Source organism: Phyllobates terribilis, unplaced genomic scaffold (genome assembly GCF_046119375.1).
Source record: "Phyllobates terribilis strain yellow unplaced genomic scaffold, ASM4611937v1 Scaffold_8__6_contigs__length_399053987, whole genome shotgun sequence".
NCBI lineage: Eukaryota > Metazoa > Chordata > Amphibia > Anura > Dendrobatidae > Phyllobates > Phyllobates terribilis.
The window spans coordinates 316,346,808-316,368,849 of NW_027362768.1; the positions used below are offsets into that span (position 1 = coordinate 316,346,808).

The 22,042-nt window shown below is 44.0% G+C and overlaps 1 protein-coding gene across 14 annotated transcripts in view; it reads left to right on the top strand.

Moving 5' to 3' along the window:
- The window catches only part of CACNA1D (calcium voltage-gated channel subunit alpha1 D), a 331,678-nt gene that overhangs the window by 156,621 nt on the left and 153,015 nt on the right, over positions 1-22,042 (top strand). For 11 of the 14 annotated variants that reach the window (XM_073644576.1, XM_073644564.1, XM_073644567.1 and 8 more), the window contains exons 6-8: positions 6,147-6,299; positions 9,003-9,199; positions 14,697-14,800. In XM_073644576.1, coding sequence (XP_073500677.1) covers positions 6,147-6,299; positions 9,003-9,199; positions 14,697-14,800 — 454 coding nt within the window. Of the gene's footprint in view, positions 1-6,146; positions 6,300-9,002; positions 9,200-14,696; positions 14,801-15,057; positions 15,162-22,042 lie in introns of all 14 variants that reach the window. The other 3 variants (XM_073644565.1, XM_073644577.1, XM_073644578.1) reach the window with 1 other exon arrangement.

Sequence of the window (22,042 nt, forward strand, 5' to 3'; positions counted from 1 at the left end):
GACTTAGAAGGGAGAGGATCTAGGCTGAGGTCCTGGAGCCCATGGATGGATGGATGGATGGCTTATGGAGTTTGGAGAGCGGTTGGAGACTGGAATGGATAAACATGCTACAGTTGTGGGATCTGTACTGGATTTGATGAACTTTCTTAAGGACTGTTGCTACCGAATACCTATGCTTCTATCGTTTTATTTGTCATATGGTGGATCGTGGACTTTGACTACAGACTATACTGGCTGGAGATATACAAAATTTGTGGTCCAACCAAAAGTTGAGAGACAGTGAGTATCGCCTGGCACAAAGGTAGTGGAACTACCACCTCGGGGAGGGGATTTGTGGACTAGGGGCATTGTATTTTGGTCATTTACCTGGAGTTGTTGTAAAACCTTGGATGTGAGGAATAAAATATTGTTGCATCGTTAACCACAACCACATCTTCACACAGAAGTCTCCTTTTTTTTACGGTCACTCTGCCCACCAGGCATGTGAACAGCTGTATAAACTATAATGGGTACAAGTTCTATCTGTGAAAATCCTCAGAAAAAACAAATATGTAGAAAAACAACGTCTGAATGAGGTCTAAGAGACTGACCCCACCACACCATGCCTAAGCCCTGATTCTCACTTCACATTGTTCTTGACTGATTCTCTAGCCCTAGCCCTAACTCTAGCCCTAACCCTGACCCTGAAAGTTTTTAAAACTTTATCCACATGTATTGAACTGATGTGGAGTTTCAGTGATAAATCTATGTTGAAAATACACAGCAAAACTGCAATGTACAAATCTTCCCAAGCCATAGAAGGATTTGCTCTTTCATCCCTCATCATTTTTGTAAATGTCAGGCTTGGTGTGACATCTAAATTTGGTGTCTGGTTTAATTTGGCATTAAGAGAAGAGAGTGCTCCCGGGGTCATGCGTGAAAATGCTGTAAATGGCAAACAGCAAATGGAAAGGAGCTTTTGTGACACGATTATTGATCCATAAGAGTCTCTCCGATCTCTCAGTATTGGTGCGTTAGAATCGCGGAGCACGTCTCCATTGAGGTTTTATAGATTATATAGCTCTAGATTAGTAATCCAAAGGCCAATTCAGATGAGCGTCATTTCAATTATTTTTTTTTGCTTAACTCTAAGGGTGCAGTCAGGTGGCCATACAACAAGAACGACGGTCACATCGCAATGCTTGGACTGGCCAGCGGCTCTCCTGATCCAAGCACAACAGCATGTATTTTTATGCAGCTGCCACACATGTGTCAGGAGAGCCGCCGGCCAGTCCGAGTATTTCGATTCGATCATCGTCAATGTTATACGACAATTTGACTGCGCCCTAATTATTAGCGCTTGAGTCTTAGTACTGATACATTCTTCTTGGTACTCCACGAAAAACAGGGGGGCATGTAGTAGAGTTAGGAATTGCGAACAAACCAGGGGGAGCACATAAAACAAGTGGTACCAGTAGAAGGCACAATATAAATTATAAATCTATACTGTTTTACCTTCACCAAATTTTTCATGTTGAATTGGACACAAGATGAAATAGTAGCTGCAGAGCAGAATTAAATGTTTTTTTTTTTTAATTACACCTCTCTGTTGCAGAGATATAGGCAATCAAAGTATTTAGCACCTAATGAGTTAATTTTGTAAGTCTAAGTGGGTCTTATCAGACAGCGTTCTCTGAGGGGCGTGTACTTTTTCTCCCTGTATGATGCTGACCAATCATAAGGAGGCAGCTGCACGCAAGGATAACAAGAGCATATCCCCACCATAGCTTAGAGCAAGTTTCTCAGTGCCTGAGATGTAATGATACATCTCTGATCTCCTGGCCTAACCTGCATGATTCAGTGTAGGGGGAGAGGAAGCACAGCTGAGTTTAGCTGTGTCACATTACAAACTCTTCTATCAGCTGTCCTTATTACTGAATCTGTCAGTAATCACACTTATGTCTGCTGTGCTCAAGCAACTTGTAATCACGCAGTGAAATCAGGGCTGTCATTACATCTCACACAGGCTAAACTGCTTGTTCTGGGCTACTCCTGTGTGAGATGTATTGATAGCCTGCTCTTATTTCACTGCAGAGGGATTACAAATTGAGCACAGTAGACATAAGCATGATTACTGACACATCCCCAGACAGGCAGTGCTGGGAAGGGGCAGAACAGCAGAAGTGATCTTGATAGGAAAGGAGAAGAGCTGATAGAAGGGTTTTGTAATGTGACAAAATTAAACTCCGCTGTGCTGCCCCCTCTCACAGGAACCTTATCAGAAAGGTGTTAGTCATTTATGCTCTACTCCCAGCTGTTAATCCTTCAGTAGATTAGACCAGGGGATCAGCGCTGTCTGTCATTACATCTTACACACTGAGAAATCTGATCCAAGCTATGGTGGGGGCGTGTTCTTCTTTCCTTTTGAATGCTACTGCCTGCTTTTGATTGGTCTGCAGCATACAGGGAGAAGAAGTACGCGCCCCCTAATGAAAACTGTCTGAAACTCCCACTTGGACTTAATAAGTTAACTCATTAGGTGTTAAATACTTTGATTTCTAATACCGTATTTTTTGGACTATAAGATGCACTTTTTTCCTCCAGAATTTTGGAGGAAAGTGGGGGGTGCATCTTATAGTCCCATATACATAAATACTGTGGCTGTGGGTGGTGGGGGATGTGGGGGAAGAAACAGTGGCGTAGTAGCGGGGCACAGGAGGCAGCAGCTGCCTGCTGCTGCCTACACTGTGCCCGCTACTAAAGAAAATAAATATTCACTATGGGCGTGGGGAGCAGTGAATATGAATTTTTCTTAATAACCGGCACACTGTGCCTGCAGCGCGGCTCCTGGTATGTATGGCACCCTTCATCCCGGTACAGTGGGGCAAAAAAGTATTTAGTCTGCCACCAATTGTGAAAGTTCTCCCACTAAAAAAGATGAGAGAGGCCTGTAATTGACATCATTGGTAGACCTCAACTATGAGAGACAAAATGAGAAAACAAATCCTGAAAATCACATTGTCTGATTTGGAAAGAATTTTTTTTCAAATTTTGGTGGAAAATAAGTATTTGGTCAATTACAAACAAGCAAGGTTTCTGGCTCTCACAGACCTGTCACTTCTTCTTTAAGAGGCTCCTCTGTCCTCCACTCATTACCTGTAGTACTGGCACCTGTTTGAACTTGTTATCAGTATGAAAGACACCTGTCCGCAACCTCAAACAGTCACACTCCAAACTCCACTATGGTGAAGACCAAAGAGCTGTCGAAGGACACCAGAAACAAAATTGTAGCCCTGTACCAGGCTGGGAAGACTGAATCTGCAATAGGCAAGCAGCTTATTGTGAAGAAATCAACTGTGGGAGCAATAATTAGAAAATGGAAGACATACAAGACCACTGATAATCTCCCTCGATCTGGGGCTCCACACAAGATCTCACCCCGTGGGGTCAAAATGATCTCAAGAACGGTGAGCAAAAATACCAGAACCACACGGGGGGACCTAGTGAATGACCTGCAGAGAGCTGGGACCAATGTTACACATGCTACCATCAGTAACACACTACGCCACCAGGGACTCAGATCCTGCAGTGCCAGACATGTCCCCCTGCTTAAGCCATTACATGTCCGGGCCTGTTGAAGTTTGCTAGAGAGCATTTGGATGATCCATAAGAGTATTGGGAAAATGTCATCTGGTCAGATAAAACCAAAGTAGAATTGTTTGGTAGAAAAACAACTCGTCATGTTTGGAGGAGAAAGAATGCTGAGTTGCATCCAAAGAACACCATACCTACTGTGAAGCATGGGGGTGGCAACATCATGCTTTGGGGCTGTTTCTCTGCCAAGAGACCAGGACGCCTGATCCATGTACATGAAAGAATCAATTGGGCCATGTATCATGAGATTTTGAGTGCAAACCTCCTTCCATCAGCAAAGGCATTGAAGATGAAACGTGGCTGGGTCTTTCAGCATGATAATGATCCCAAGCACACTGCCAGGGCAACGAAGGAGTGGCTTCGTAAGAAGCATTTCAAGGTCCTGGAGTGGCCTAGCCAATCTCCAGATCTAAACCCTATCGAAAACTTTTGGAGGGAGTTGAAAGTCCGTATTGCCCAACGACATCTCCAAAACATCACTGCTCTAGAGGAGATCTGCATTGAGGAATGGGCCAACATACCAGCAACATTTCTGCCAACCTTGTGAAGACTTACGGAAAACGCTTGACCTCTGTTATTGCCAACAAAGGATATATAACAAAGTATTGAGATGAACTTTTGTAATTGACCAAATACTTATTTTCCACCAAAATTTGAAAACAATTCTTTCCAAATCAGACAATGTGATTTTCAGGATTTGTTTTCTCATTTTGTCTCTCATAGTTGAGGTCTACCGATGATGTCAATTACAGGCCTCTCTCATCTTTTTAAGTGGGAAAACTTGCACAATTGGCTGACTAAATACTTTTTTGCCCCACTGTATGTATGGCCCCCGCATGCCTCATCCCTGTATGTATGGCCCCCCTCATGCTTCATCCCTGTATGTATGTGCCCCCCCTCATGCCTCATCTCTGTATGCATGGCCCCCCTCATCCTTGTATGCATGGCCTCCTTCAACTCTGTATGTATGGCCCCCCCTCATGCCTAATCCCTGTATTCATGGCCCCCCAATGCCTCATCCCTGTATGTTTGTCCCCCCTCATCCTTGTATGCATGGACCCCTTCATCCCTGTATGTATGGCCCCCTCATCCAGGTATGCTTTTCACCCCCTGATCCCCATCACGCTGCACAGAAAAAAAAAACAAAACTTTCATACTCACCTCCTCTAGCGCTGTGTCTCGCTCTGTGCCGGAATAGTCACTGCTCCCCATGCCGGGACTGTGTGCTTGGGGAGCGGTGACCATTCATTCTCCTTAATAACGCACACTTTAGCTGCAGTGCGGCTCCTGCTACGCTCGGCTGTCAGTGTGCCCACTATTAAAGGCCATGAATTTATTTATGGTCTTTAATAGTGGGCACGCTGACCGTCGATCGCAACAGGAGCCGCGCTGCAGCTAAAGTGTGCATTATTAGGGAGAATGAATGGTCACTGCTCCCCACGCACACAGTCCCGGCGTGGGGAGCAGTGACTATTCCGGCACAGAGTGAGACACAGCGCTGGAGGAGACAGGAGGTGAGTATGAAAGTTTATTTTTTTTCTGTGCAGCGTGATGGGGATCAGGGGGTGCAAAGCATACCTGGATGAGGGGGCCATACATACAGGGATGAAGGGGGCCATGCATACAAGGATGAGGGGGGGCATGCATACAGGGATGAGGCATTAGGGGGGCCATGCATACAGGGATGAGGCATGAGAGTGGGCCATACATACAGGGATGAAGGGGGCCATACATACAGGGATGAAGGGGGCCATACATACAGGGATGAGGGGGCCATACATACAGGGATGAAGGGGGCCATACATACCAGAAAGAGGGATGAAGGGGGCTATACATACCAGGAAGAGGGATGAAGGGGGCCATAAATACCAGGAAGAGGAATGAAGGTACCATGCATACCAGGATGGGTGTGAGGGGGGCCATACATATCAGGAAGAGGGATGAGGGGGCCATGCATACCAGGATGGCGGATTGGGGTGCCATGCATACCAGGATGGTGGATTGGGGTGCCATGCATATCAGGATGGGGATGAGGGCCACATATAACAGTGTCAGCAGTAGACCCCCTCCCCCTTAACAGGGCATCATGACCACATTTTTGTCTTAAATTTTTTTTTCTATTTTCCTCCTCTAAAACCTAGGTGCATCTTTATGGTCCGGTGTGTCTTATAGTCCGAAAAATACGGTATCTCCACAACGGAGAGGTGAAATTAAAAAAAATAATACATTTTGATTTTTTTTATTTATTCTGCTCTACAGCCAATATTACATTGTGTGTTCAATGTGGAAAATTTGGTGAGACTCCTCTAACCTGCTGGAAACTACAGAATACCTTGAACATCACCTGTTACAAACCCAGCACTATCATTTGGGGCTTTCCTGTGTCTCTGTCCCAAGTCTCCAGCCTGGGTACATTTTTGCATTTGAGCCCAAATTAATCAAACTATGCCGCCATCCTGTGCACGTGATGCAAAAGTCACAACATGAATACAATGCCATCCTTCTTCTTCCAGGTTTACAGGTCGTCCTGAACTCCATTATTAAAGCCATGGTTCCCCTGCTGCACATCGCTCTTTTGGTCTTGTTCGTTATTATAATTTATGCTATTATTGGACTAGAGCTTTTTGTTGGGAAAATGCACAAATCCTGTTTTTTCTTCGGCACTGGTAAGTTAGAGACCTTTAAAAAACTTTAATAAGGATAGTAGTGATAATCTGAGCAATCTAGATATGATTTAGCAGCCAGAGAATCCTTAAGAGGAACGTGTAATCAGAAAATGACATACTGCTTAAATCAGGTTTTTATGTTTATAAATTACTTTTCATATTATAATCTGTATTAAAATAATGTTGATGTGTTGCAATTTACATACTGACCACTGGAGATATTGTTGTCTCATACATCATGTTCTTCAGGAAATTCACATGTACATTAGCAGCAATAGACTGACTCAGATCCTATCTTTTCTATTGAAGCATCTAATGAGCATGTGCAAATATTATTTTGAAGGGAGGGCAAGCAAGGTCAGCTGTGACATTGTTTTTTTTTTGTGAACAGTGGATCCTGTGTTATCAGCTGTGTATAAAGTTGTTGCCTATTATTAGAATCCTGTCTATGATGATAATGAGTCTGCTGAAAAACCTTCTGTTACAAACAAAAAACAGGAAGTATGAATTCAAAATTGCCCCAAAGGCCAGTGTGAAAATTGCAAGATTTGTAATTTTTCAGTATAAATTCTTTGTTTTTATCTGAAATGCTGGGCTGTTTTAGAGAAGAAGCCAGTCTTTGAAAGATGACAGAGGACTGTGTGTCTTGTTTGACTAGTCTCTGAGGCCAGTTCATGGTGGCTTCTGCTCACCCCTCTTCCCTAGACTTGAGATGTCTATCTCTATGTGAGTGTATAGGTAAAGACCTGTCAATTAAGGGGAACAGTGGGGATAAAACAGAGAGGACTGCATTGGACTAATCAGCAGAGACACATAGTTTTGTGGTTCTGGCAGTGTGAATCAGATGATAGGTTCCCCCCTTAAATGAGACTTGTGTTTTTTTTTTTTTAATCATTACTTGAAATCCATATGGTAGAGTAGGAAGAAATGAGCAGATGGCATATAGTCTTGTAGGAAAAGATTTAGTGTAACTTGTATTATATTAATTTAAAGAGGACTCATCATCTCTCCTCCTGTTGTAGTTGGATTTTTCAAGCACACAGATTATTAAAACAAAATAAAGGCTGTTAAAAATGAAGAAACGTCATAATTTAGTTGCTGTTGAAATTCTGCCCTGTTGCTGAGCTCTCACATGTGGCTATGTGACCTCCAGTCCCTTACTCCCTGCTACAGCCTGTTCTAAGTACAGAGTAGAGGAACTTCCTGTCTGTGCTTTGGTGATGTCATGGTGGAGTGGCCTGTGATCCTGAGCAAGTTTACAGTGACTGGGGATGTGCACAGGGAGGGAGAGATGATGTCATGGGGGCGTGGCTTGTGATCCTGAGTGAGTTTTCAGTGACTGGGGATGTGCTCATGGAGGGAGGGAGAGCCGGAAGAGCACATTGCAGGATCCACACAGAGCAAGTAATCTTATCAGCTTGTGACTATAGCCAGAGGAGATGAAGCTGGCCTGTTCCAGACTTCCAGATGACATTAGAATAAATGACTACATTATATGACTCATTGCTCTCCTTCTGTGCACTGAACAAGTCAATAACATACCTGGAACATTACCGACTGCATGAGAGTCTCAGGATAGCAAATACTAGGTGAAATGGGAGAAATCGTAGGAAGGAGAATCTGTGTTTGCAATGATGTAGGAGTCTCAGGATCGTGCTTTGTAGGCGCCTCAGGATAGCGCTTTGTAGGAGTCTCAGGATGGTGCTTTGTAGGCGTCTCAAGATAGCGCTTTGTAGGATTCTCAGGATGTCCCTTTGTAGGAGTCTCAGGATGTCCCTTTGTAGGAGTCTCAGGATGTCCCTTTGTAGGAGTCTCAGGATGTCCCTTTGTAGGAGTCTGAGGATGTCCCTTTGTAGGAGTCTGAGGATGTCCCTTTGTAGGAGTCTGAAAATGTCCCTTTGTAGGAGTCTGAAAATGTCCCTTTGTAGGAGTCTGAGGATGTCCCTTTGTAGGAGTCTGAGGATGTCCCTTTGTAGGAGTCTGAGGATGTCCCTTTGTAGGAATCTGAGGATGTCCCTTTGTAGGAGTCTGAGGATGTCCCTTTGTAGGAGTCTGAGGATGGAGCTTTGTAGAAGTCTCAGGATGTCCCTTTGTAGGAGTCTCAGGATGGCGCTTTGTAGAAGTCTCAGGATGGCGCTTTGTAGGTGGAGCAGGTGGGCACTAAGGGTGGGAGTGAGTGAGCTGTGGGACAGAAACAGGTCTTGGGAATTGTAGTCTAGGGGCACAAAGGCAGAGCAGGCAAGACTTTCAGGTTATATACAATAACGAACCACAAGGCTGAAAGGAAGCTAAAAAGCAAAAATAAAGGTAACAAGGGTTCTGGGGAATCATAAAAGGAGCAGCCAGATATATATTTTTTTAATGTTACTTGGAAAATACCTATAATTCTTGTATTTCCTCTGAAAAAGTGATTCCAGATTAATTTTTTTAAAATAAACTTTGCATTGTGTCGTTCCTCTATTACTGTGCCAGGAAATGTGTGGATAAATTGACAACTGGATGTTACAGCCTTGATTGGACAGTGTATGGACACGCCCATTTGACTAGGTGAATCGTGACAGTCATTAGTTAAGAGTTCTAGGAATATGTGCTCCAGCACTGGTCTATCGTGGGGAATACAGACAGGTCCTCCCTTCCGGCGCTGGGCAGAGTGGCGCATATGTGGCACTGGCGTGTCGTTCACTCTACGTCTTTACTCCACAGAATTGCTGGCCGAAGATGAACCTGCGCCCTGTGCGTTCTCAGGGAACGGGCGCGTTTGTCCAGTAAATGGGTCAGAATGTAAGAGCGGATGGGCTGGACCTAATGGGGGAATAACCAATTTCGATAACTTCGCCTTTGCAATGTTAACTGTGTTCCAGTGCATCACCATGGAGGGCTGGACTGACGTCTTATATTGGGTAAGTCATACAGCTTTCACAGTAATTAGTAGAAACGTTCAGTACGCCATGTCAACAACCATGATTGATGGGTTTTCAGGGATAACTTAATTGTATTGGTTCTATTTGTGTTTGTCAAAAGTTTAAAAATTATATCCCAGTTCCTGGCCCAAGTTTCGAGCTATTCTTCACTTTTTAGGTCCTTATTAACGCTAAAACTTTGGGATCTGACCTCTGGGGACCCTTTGTATCCCTTTAATTGTATATATAGAAGCAGTCCCACTCTCTGTGCATGTAATAATGATTATATATAGTGTGTTACTGTTTATATATAGATATAATTTATCTAAAATAATCCAAAAATGAATTGCTGTATTACATTTTGGGGGCCTGGGGGTGAATTCATCAAACTTTATTCGCCAGAAAACTGTCTTAGAAAAGTCACAATTTATGTAATTCGTAGTCAATCTGCTAAGCCACACACCTTCTGATGATCTCCGCCCACTTGACTTGGTGTAAAAATACCGAAAGTCGCAAAATTTATACAGTTTATCTGTATAAAGTGCTTGATGAATCCTCCCCCTATATCTCCTATGATGTAAATCCGTGCAACATGCTTTATATGCAGGGAATGCTGTGACATGTAAAGTCAAATGCTAACAGAATTATGATTACAGCTCTGAATGACAGGAGGCAGCTCTACAGAGTGCATCACAAGGTCACCGCATAGAAGTATACAGTGTATATCAAAATATATACATAATATACAGATGAAAATAGTATATGGCGCTGATCCGTGTGGTCAGAGTTCTTTAATTAAACCCCCCAAAAACAAAGCCTGAGCCCCCTTAGACTTCTACTAGTTTGAGGTTATACTGAGCTGTAATTCCGTAGTGGAAATATCGAAAAATTGCTTACGATTTTGCTCAAAATGAATTATGGATGAGACATTTTAAGATGATGAAAAAAATAAAAACTCAATCTTATCCCTTTTTATAATTCATCATCAGTGTAAAAGATTCAAATTAAGATCCCATCACGTCCGACCCCGAGGTGAGACGAGAAGTATAAAGTTATTACATTAATCTAGAAAATGGACAGGAGTCATTTTTATTTCAACGCCTTTCCTGGAATATCTAATGGCTGCAGAGCCTCTTTTCTGGTTGTATATACTGTATTCTTCATCCCGATGTCCACCGCTTCTGTTTTTTTAAAGACCACCTGTCATTAAAAATTCTGTTATTAAATCCTCGCCATGTGCTATAGAGCTCATTAATAACTTTCTAGATGCCCCATGTTCAAATCACTGCTTTTATAAGGAGAGTCGGCAGGTATTTGGGTAGTGTATTGGGGGCTAATCAGGGTCTCCTTGCTATTAGCATGCCCAATCTTGATTGACATCCCGCCCGGCATGTCTAGTCAGGACTATTTGTCCTCGTCAATCTGTTATGATAGTGTAGCACCTCACTCGGGAAAATGGGTAACACACTAAAAACTGCAACTGACAATGCTGGTTCCTGTACAGACTAGACATCCTGACCCTGCAGTCCCTAGTGGTTTCTGCGTGAGCAGAGATGGCGCTAACCTCAGACTACACGATGGCAACTTGGGTCTATGCTGCCTGAAAGGCTGTTGAGCGCTTCATGTTCCTCCTAAAGAACCGGATGGCAGAGCAGAGTGCTAATTACCCACAGAAGGGAAAGGGTGCTGAGATAGAAAGATCCCAGAGTGAGTAAAACAAACCACCAAATACAAAATAAAGGATTAAGGACTTACAGAGAATATGCCACCTACTTCCTTAAAAGAAAAAAGATAGGTGCAGGGTAAAGAACATACACAGCAAAGAGATGAAACCCTAGCTGGTCTTTCACTGACTGGCTTAAACTACAGTAATATGGCTGGACATCCAAATGAGACTATCACCGGCAAGAAATACCAGCAAGGGAAAAATATATAAAGCCGAACCTGAAAGGTGATAGGGCGGACAAATGAGTAAATTAAATCACTTGTTACACTTGAAAGACTGAAGCGAGGATAACAAAAACTGGGTCAAAACAGTCAAGGCTGAGTGCATGTGCTGACTATGCCCTACTGCAGCCCCGCCCGGATGATCGGTGAGAGCGATGCACTGAGATCTTTAGTATCTCCATCTTTATAAAGGCAACGATTTAGGATGTTCGGAAAGATATTCATGGGCTCTGTAACATGGTGGCCATGGTTTTATTAACCACATTTTGTTTTTTTTTAATGAAAGGTTCCCGTTTATAAAAGTGTACAAAAGTAAAAAGGTCCCCAATTACTTGATGTTTGCACACCCTAAGTAAAGCATGGGGTTTTATAGGAAAGTGTTGTGTATTATTGAAGGAAACCTGACTATAGATTCCTGCCACCCGAACCACGGACAGCATGAATCCGACACGGGCTGCGTTATTGCAGAAAACATAGTTTGAATATCCAGCTGAGGACTATGTGTCTTGGATGCAGGTCCCTGGCACCTTATTCTCGTCCACCACTCTAGACTGACAGGTCTCTCCCTACTTACACACATAGGGAGATATCTGTCGGTCTAGTAGACCGGGGATGGGGGAACCTGCCTCCGACTAGTCATCCAAAATGAATAGTCCCCAACCAGCCTTTCAAAGTATGTCTACTGTTAGGTTCCCTTTAAAGGGAATCTGTCACCAGGGTTTTGCTATGCTTTCTGAGAGCATCATAATGTAGAGAGAGAGACCCTGATTCCCGCAATTTATCACTAACTGGGCTGCTTGCTGCAATTTTGATAAAATTATAGTTTTATCTGTCAGTTCTCTGAATGCTAAGCTGTGTTTAACCCCACCCACACCACTGATTGGCAGCTTTCTGTATACACTGTGCATAGGCAGAAAGCTACCAATCAGTGGCGGGGGCGGGGTAACACAGAGCAGGAGGACTGCGTGGCATGAGACAACTAGTCCCCTAGTGCTGATAAAACACTGATTTTATTGAAACGACAACAAGGAACCCAGTAAGTGATACATCGCTGGAATCAGGATCTCAGCCCCTACATTGTGATGCTCTCAGATTACATAGCAAATACCTGCTGACAGATTCCCTTTAATAGTTTCTTTTTTTATCAATTAACAAAATGCAAAGTGGCAAAGTGAATGAACAAAAAACAAATCTAAATCAACAATGGCATAAAGTTACAAAAGGAGTAACAGTCAGTGCTTTTGTCCTGAAACATCGCTGGTTATCTGCTGGGGTCTGTTTACTGTGCTTTTGCATCATGTCACCATTTGACCCACCAATTAATGGCTGCTGTGATGATAAGTTAGCACCATTGGTGTCACCACTGCTACCAGTGATTGGCTGCATCAATGCTAACATAACGTCTCAGAAACTGGGTGAACAGAGACCGGCGAGGGGACCAGGGAAGTGTTGGCACAGGAGCTGCTGAGTATTGCATCCTTTGTTGTTTTATACCATTGGAAGCTGTTTGAAATTTTTTTAATAAGGATGGAAAAAGCATAATTATATTCAGGTTTCTTTTTTAAGCTCCGTTGTGCCACTGTTATAGTCAAATTACTCCAAGTCCTGCTATTGAGAAGAGAGAGGCTATCAGTATTAGATCAGTGGAGAGTCAGCTCTTGGCACCCCCGGCTGATAAACTTTTTGAAGGGGCAGCGACATTCCCGTGGGGAAGAGAGGCATCGCGTCATTCCGGCGATCACTGTATCTCCTCCATTATGCTCCATACTTGTACTGCCGGGCACAAACGTCACTAAATGTACAGAGCTGTGTCCAGCACACAATGAGGGGGACGCAGTGCTCAATGGAGCTCTATGCCCCTTTAAACAGCTGATCGGCAGGGGTGCAGAGTTTGACACCTCTCAAGTGATATTGATGGCCTGTCCTCAAGGGTGGCCATTAAAGGGTATCTGTCATCAGGCTTTTGCTACCCCATCTGAGAGCAGCATGATGTAGAGACCGAAATCCTGATTCCAGCAAGGTGTCACTTGCTGGTCTGTATGCTGTCATTTTGATGCAATCACTGTTTTCTCTGCTGCAGATCTAGCTGTCAGAATTCCTGTTGTCCTTCTACAGTTTGACCACTAGTGGCTGGTATTGTTCACCTTAATAATTGTGCTGCAGTTCCACTCCTTACCATTGGAGTCTGCTATTGTGTTCTGCAATTGCCCTTTACTAATATGGCGGAATCCATCTTTTTTCCTGTTTGAGCCTACTTAAAGCCTCATGGATCTCTCACTCATTGCTTGAGTATTGTGTCTAGCTGTCAGCCTAGTTTCAGTCTCCAGCTCCTGAACATTCTTACCCAGACTGTTCTCATTCATCTACGGATTGTTTCCTGCAACTCCTTTGCTTTATCCAAGAACTTCTTCTACCGCTTGCTATTCCTGCTTATGCTCCTTTGGTCACTGGTTTCCAGCAGTGCTACACCAGTATCGTAACACTAGCAGTTATTTGAAAGTGGAGCTTTTCTCCCTATGCACAGTGCACACAGAAATCTGCCAATCAGTGAAGTGAGTGTGGTTATTCAGAGCTCATGAATATTGAGGACTACCTTGCTAAAGGCCAAGTAGTCCTCTAATGATAATCTCTTGTTGATTAAACAGTGATTTTATCAAAACTACAGCAAGCAGCCCAGTAAGTGACACATCACTGGAATCAGGATCTCTGTCTCTACATTATGCTGCTATCACATTAGGTGGCAAAAAGCTGGTGACAGATTCCCTTTAATTTTAAAGTGGACTGGTCACTTGCAATTGATTAGTAATCGCATTGTTTTTTGTCTCTCTGTAACTTGGATATGGCTCCTCTATTTTGTGTTATCAATCTAGTCTTGTTTTCCAAGTGGGCGTGGTCATGAAATATTAACGAGGATGCATTTATGATGACCATGCCCACTTGGAGATATCTATCTATCTATCGATCTGTATATGTGCCTTCATTTATACACACAAGGAAGCCATATTTCAGTAACTGAAAGTCAAAGGAACAAAAAAAAAACACCGGATGCAGAACTGCAACACCAAGTTAAAAAATGTGATATTTATGGCAAGTGACAGGTCTTCTTTAAAGACCTTGAAAACCCCTTTAATGTAGTGCAATTTTTCTATGGTTTATTGGAAATCTGCACCATTATCAGACACCGAGGATGAGTGTAATGGGAACACCACTTTAGAATTGGTTGCTGCCCCATGTCCCATGCGTGCCCCAGTATTCTCCGTAGAGCTGGCACTCTTCTGCCCTCTGCCCCCTTTTGATGTTTTGCCAGCTGAGACTCTCTAATACCGAAGAAAAATAATGGATAAAAGTCATTGGTTTCTACATTGGGGCAGGTATGAGTTTTTTTCTGTATTTTGTTCTTATACCTCTCCTGCCCAGAATGGTCTCCGATCTGCCACGTGCCACCTTCACCCTGGCAAACATCCACAATGGGGGATTGTGTTCTAGTCTTGATTTCGTGCCCTGCTTGTTCTCACCAATGCTTTCTATAAGTGCGTTTTGTTTTTTCCAGATGAATGATGCTATGGGATTTGAATTACCTTGGGTGTATTTTGTCAGTCTCGTCATCTTTGGGTCATTTTTCGTGCTAAATCTTGTTCTTGGTGTATTAAGCGGGTAAGCACACGTCTTTTCTTTCACGAAAGCAGAGCCCAACGTTCAGCCACCGCCAACATATCGGTGCCAAACCAGTATGGAGAGATAAAAAAGACTCACTAATAAGACTGATTATAGAAAATAATCCCAAGGTAAGTAGCGCTGATCTCCCTCTCCCTAGGAAGATGGAGATGGCCGATGTGGCCCGGTGGCTGCAGGTTGGTCTCTGCTGGACGGTACATGTTCAGACTGTAACCAACTTCCTTGAATTCTTACAGGTGAATGATGCCATAGGATGTGAATGGCCATGGGTCTATTTTGTTAGTCTTATTATCCTTGGCTCATTTTTCGTTCTTAACTTGGTTCTTGGTGTACTTAGTGGGTAAGCAGACGTATGATCGCTGCCTCTTCTATTGCTGTTTGCTCGGTGGCCAGCTATCTGCACAAAAGAAATATTTCACTGGTGTTATCTGCATGGCTGACGTTTTTACAATTTTTTTCTACATTCTTTGTTTGGAAACAGATCTGTGGCGGGTATCCCTTATGATTTCACTGACATGTGCCTCAAGCCTTTGAAATTAACCTGTCAGTTGGATTAGCAACTTCGTACCAATCCCAATATGCTATGTAGCTATTTAAAGTGTATGCAAAAACGAAAAAGCAGGAGTTTTTTGACAAAAGTTTAGCAAAATATTTTATTAAACACTTAGGACAAATCACATAAAAAAGGAACAACCCGGCACCAAAGTTGGGCAGCATATATAAATATGCTCATATTACTACTATTAGAAGGTAAAAACCACAATGGAAAAAGTGCAGCAGTGCTTATTCCCACATGGGATAATTGTTTAAGTGCTGCACACAACTATCAAATCCAATAGTAAGTTCATTGTCTGTGCAAAATGGTATAACAGTCGTGTCAGCACGCAGGCTCCATGGAGATGGTAACTTACCCTGGTCTTCCTGACATGCGCGGGTTAACTTGATGGCTATGGGCGGTGCGGCTGACCCGCACGGCGCAGTGCGCATGCGCCGATATACCATGATATGATTGGTCCATTGTGACCATGTGGCCGCAGGTCCTGACCACATTTAAACAGGCATGGAAGCTCATTTTCCGCATTTTCCCCGAGGAAGCTGTCAAATACACCACGCGAAACGCACGTTGGGGATTTTTCTTGTTGGGCTGCTACTTTCAGCAATGGGCAAGAGTGCAATATTATGACTTAGTGCATTTTTCTATAGGTTTATGTGCTGACACGACTGTTATACCATTTTGCACAGACAATGAACTTACTATTGGATTTGATTGTCGTGTGCAGCACTTAAACAATTATCCCATGTGGGAATAAGCACTGCTGCACTTTTTCCATTGTGGTTTTTACCTTCTAATAGTAGTAATATGAGCATATTTATATATGCTGCCCAACTTTTGGTGCCGGGTTGTTCCTTTTTTATGTGATTTGTCCTAAGTGTTTAATAAAATATTTTGCTAAACTTTTGCCAAAAAACTCCTGGTTTTTCGTTTTTGCATACATATCAGCTTTATGGAGTGGCACAAATTTCCACTTTCCCTGTATTTGGGACCTTACCTTGGTTAGAGTGGTTGTGTTACAATGTACCTAATGAATATATGGATATTTAGCTATTTAAAGGGAGTCTATCTGCACACGATAACTGATCAAACCAAGCATATTAGCTCTGTGCACCTTTGGTGTGGCCAAGCAATTCAAGCATATTAGCTCTGTGCACCTTTGGTATGGCCAAACAATTCAAGCACATTAGCTCGGTGCACCCTTAGTGTGGCCAAACAGTTAAGTGCATTTTCCCACCTACTTTTTTGTTTCATCTATCTCCACTATCCTCAGGCTCCTGTAAAATGAGGTCTGTCAATCAAGGAAGAGGGGATGGAAGTAGATAGATAGAAAACAAGTAGATGGGAAGGTGAACTGAATTGTTTGGTCTCACCAAGGGTGCACTGAGCTCCTGTGCTTGGTTTGAACAGTCATTTTGTGTTGACAGTCTGCCTCTTCCAGGATGCATGTGGTTATTTTGGCAAGAAGGTATAGGATAAGGTATAGAATAGGATAGGATTAGGTATAGAATAGAGCAATGATTTTTTTTCCTGGGTGTCGTATTATAGTTACCATGAAGTAGTCATCTGGGCGGAGCTGTTAGAGTCATGCTGTCACTGCTGTAATCATGCCCATTTAGGAGGAATCTTTTTCAGCATTAAATCCACTGACTTTAGACCCTCAGTGTGCACGATTACAGCAGGGGCTGCATGACGATTCAGATCAAAGGCTCCGCTAAAATGACTACTTTAGGGTAATTATACAGTGCTGAAAGGTTATATTGTAGAAGAAAATTACTTTTAACCAAATAGACAGAATAAACATATGTATTCTAGGAGAGATAACAAAGGACTTATATTCATCAGATGGGTCAGAGTTGATAGTCCTACTGACAGGGGCCCTTTAAGCTGCACTTTATGGCAGGATGGCTCTTCAGACTGCCATTTTTATTAGGACAGCCTATTTAATGGTCCTGAAGACCTTTATACAGTATCTGGTTCTAAACAAAGATGTCCTGCCGTGGGTTCATGCTTTTCCTGGAGTGATTTTTCTGTCTGTCTATTATTATGACACTTTCTAATCTCTGTTTCAATGTCTGAGTTTTGGAGAAATTCTTCATGTCCAGCTGGCCACTTCTGTCCGCACACGGTGCATGTAATCTGATTGCTTACTGTTCTGCCGTTGTGTTCAGTTTTTACTATACTTTTGTGGTGAGTATCCAAAACGCGTTAGCTGTCATCCCACGATGTGATCCGACTGCTTGTAATTGTCAAAAGGAATTATACGTTTGTATCTAGAGGGTAATGAGACCACCCATCGCCATGGTCTGTATTTGTCACATACACTTTCTTTGGTTTATCCAGAGTTCTCAGATCCTATGGAGCAGAAAGCACAACTCTCTCTCTATCTCCTCACTCTCCCCTTTACCCTCTCCCCTTTACCCTCTCCCCTTTCCCTCTCGCCTCTTCCCTCTTCCTTCTCGCCTCTCCCCTCTCCATCTCGCCTTTCCCTCCTCTTGTTTATCTCCTCTCTATCTAGCTTCTTCCTCTCTCACTCCAATCTCCCTCTCTACTTCTCCCTCTCCCTTCTACTTCTCTCTTCTCCCCCTCTCCCCTCTCCCTCTCTCCCCGCTTCCGCTCTCCCCGCTTCCGCTCTCCCCTCTTCCGCTCTCCCCTCTTCCGCTCTCCCCTCTTCCGCTCTCCCCTCTTCCGCTCTCCCCTCTTCCGCTCTCCCCTCTTCCTCTCTCCCCTCTTCCTCTCTCCCTTCTTCCTCTCTCCCTTCTTCCTCTCTCCCTTCTTCCTCTCTCCCTTCTTCCTCTCTCCCTTCTTCCTCTCTCCCTTCTTCCTCTCTCCCTTCTTCCTCTCTCCCTTCTTCCTCTCGCCCCTCATCCTCTCTCCCTTAAACTGCACTGAAGACCCCCATACACATTAGACCAACCCCCAAGCCTCCAAACACAACAGATGAAACTCGGCCAATCCACATGATGATTGTCGGGGAAGATAAGGGTCGGACATGTCTGATTTCAGACTACCGATCCTTTTGGTCCCTAAGATATAAGCCGCCAATAGATCTATCTGGCTGCGACTCTCTTGTAGAGAACACAGGAGCTCGGCAGAGCGAGCGCTGCGGTGTATGGGAGAAACGGGCGAGATATCTGCCGGCCGAACGATCAGCCATAACATTGTTTGTCCGACAGCCATCTAAAGTCCATGGGGAGCTGTACTGTGATAATTCAGGTAATAGAAGGATTTGTATTTCAGCTTGTATCTAGTATAATTGGTGGAAATTCCCAAAGAACAAAGTGATGATCCTCTATCTAATGACAGCAGCGTCTTGTACCGGACACGTGGCCCCGTTATCAGGTTGCGGTTTTGTCTTGGCTCCAGAATAATCTTGACTTTGCTAGTGCTCTTAATTGATGGATAAGGATTTCCCTCAGGACCTCCATGTGGCATAATATGGCTAATTTTAGTCCACAAGGGCAGAGACGGGCTGTTCTGGAAGTAATTAGTTGTTCTGGTAACACAAGAGAAGCGATAACATCAAACCTACAATATGTCCTTTATGAATTATGAAAAAAAAAAAAAGTTTGGTCCTGTGATCAGAACGTTAATGTCAAGGCCTGGGACATGGACATCACGCGTCTTCTGTTTCACATGGTATTACGAGTACATGGCAGGAGAAGGAACCGGAAACATGGATCCAGAGCCTCCGATTTTACTTTCTGATCATGTCTGGTAACATTAATAAAATAGTAAAATAATTAGATGGAATTGGTATTCACGTAAAATTGTCTAGTGGCCAAAGAGGATGGCAAAAGTGTCAGCAGTTCTTGTAGTTTAGAGGACTTATGGGGGGAAGCCTAAAATCTAGACTGTAGGATTTGGGGAATTGACCAAATTATATAATAGGCTAAAAATTGGAGCTATTATTCTTTTTTTTTTATTTTTTTTATTCGACATTTCATAGTGACACGTTTAGAAGTTTTGATCATTGGCAAACCCGGTGTGTAGACCAAGACCAATCCACAAAATAAAGGGGCAAAAGCACACAGCCAAGAGCTGCGCTCCTTTATTGGGTCTCCTCTGAGATCATAGTAATCGGTATATAAACTTTTCAAGGACTTTCTACAGTCTCATGCACATGTTGCATATAAACAGTACTGTGCAAAAGTTTTAGGCAGGTGTGTTTGTAAAAATGCTGCAAAGTAAGAATGGTATCAAAAATAGAAGTGTTAATACTTTTATTTTTTTCCGTTCACAAAATGCAAAGTGTTTGAACAAAAGAGAAATCGAAATCAGACGAATATTTGGTGTTACCACACTTTTCCTTCATTCAGTTCTTTTAGGTCACTTGCACACAGTTTGTGAAGGGACCCGGCAGGGAGGTTGTTCTAAATATCTTGGAGAATTAACCACAGATCTTCTGTGGTTGTTGCTTGTGCAAATCCTTTTGACTCTTCTTGTAATCCCAGACAGACTGGATGATGCTGATCTCAGGGCTCTGCGGGGGCCGGATCATCACTTCCTGGACTCCTTGTTCTTCTTTACGATGCAGATCGTTCTTAATGACATTGGCTGGATGTTTGGGGTCGTTGTCCTGCTGCAGAATAAATTTGGAGCCAATCAGACGCCTCCCTGATGGTCAAGCACTTTTTCTACACCTGCCTAAAACTTTTGCACAGTACTGTATATACTGTTTTTTTTTTTTTCACAAAATCTGCTCAGACATCAGTCACATTTATTTTTTTATCAGCAGAAGGTCGCTGAAACATAAATTCTTGGAGCATTCATTTTGGTGGGTACCCTAAATCTACAGGAAACCACTGGCCTGGCATTGTTTTGTTGTGTGAGCGCAACAAAGAACGTGTAAGAAAATATGCAACCCAAGAAAATAGGAATCCAATCGTAAAATCAGCACTAAATATGCAACATGTGAACCTAGCCTTTGTGTAAGTGGCCACCACTTGTTCTTGTGGCGCCCTCTCTAGGACTCGCTTTCTCACTGCTCTCCACCCCAGTTTTTTTGCTCGTGCCAGATTAGCTGGGAATCCAGGCTGTCGCTTTCTGGATTAATCTGCCTTTGCTGTCAATGTATTTTTATGTCTGAAAAGAAAAAGTATGAATGAATCTATCCCTTTAATGGCATTTCTGTCAGTAATTCCTAAGAAGACAGACAATAATCCAAACAGCAAATAATTTGTGGCTCCGTTATAAAGACTTGGTAATCCAGTTGACCAGGGTATTAAGCGCTGCACTGCATTCTCTGCCCTCCGTGGCTGGCACATTGCGGAGCGGCGCGTCTCTCCATGATTTCCTGGCCATTGACACTTCCCTCCACATTTCCTTTCTAGATTACAGTCATTTTAACATAGGTGATATTTTTAAGCACATTTAGAATAAACCTGCTTCAAAAATGATGGCGGAGAAACGGCAGTGTAAATTTAACGTGACAAGATATATAATTTAGTGGAAGCCTGAAATGGTACAATTCTTTTTTTCCCCTTGTGTTAACATTTTGACGGTCTTTTTATTCAAGTTGCTCTGGCAACGATTTATACAAGAAATTCAGTATTTCTACACTAAGGTTCTTAAAGCGGCAAGACATCTCCTGGCATCTGATAATGTTTATTTCACTTTCCCTCAGGGTAGGAGTGGCCCACCGGAGATGCCACACTCTGGCATAGAGTAGGAGTGGCCCACCGGAGGTCCCACACTCTGGCATAGAGTAGGAGTGGCCCACCGGAGGTCCCACACTCTGGCATAGAGTAGGAGTGGCCCACCGGAGGTCCCACACTCTGGCATAGAGTAGGAGTGGCCCACTGGAGGTCCCACACTCTGGCATAGAGTAGGAGTGGCCCACCGGAGGTCCCACACTCCGGCATAAAGTAGGAGTGGCCCACCGAAGGTCCCACACTGCGGCATAGAGTAGGAGTGGCCCACCAGAGGTGCCACACTCCGGCATAGAGTAGGAGTGGCCCACCGGAGGTCCCACACTCCGGCATAGAGTAGGAGTGGCCCACCGGAGGTCCCACACTCCGGCATAGAGTAGGAGTGGCCCACCGGAGGTCCCACACTCCAGCATAGAGTAGGAGTGGCCCACCGGAGGTCCCACACTCCGGCATAGAGTAGGAGTGGCCCACCAAAGGTCCCACACTGCGGCATAGAGTAGGAGTGGCCCACCGGAGGTGCCACACTCCGGCATAGAGTAGGAGTGGCCCACCAGAGGTGCCACACTCCGACATAGAGTAGGAGTGGGCCACCGAAGGTGCCACACTCTGACATAGAGTAGGAGTGGCCCACCGGAGGTCTCACACTCCGGCATAGAGTAGGAGTGGGCCACCGAAAGTGCCACACTCTGGCATAGAGTAGGAGTGGCCTACCCTAGGTCCCACACTCCGACATAGAGTAGGAGTGGCCCACTGGAGGTGCCACACTCCGGCATAGAGTAGGAGTAGCCCACCGGAGGTGCCACACTCCGGCATAGAGTAGGAGTGGCCTATCCTAGGTCCCACACTCCAGCATAGAGTAGGAGTGGCCCACCGGAGGTGCCACACTCCGGCATAGAGTAGAAGTGGCTCACCGTAGGTCCCACACTCCTGCATAGAGTAGGAGTGGGCCACCGGGGGTGCCACACTCCGGCATAAAGCAGGAGTGGCCCACCGGTGGTCCCACACTCTGGCATAGCA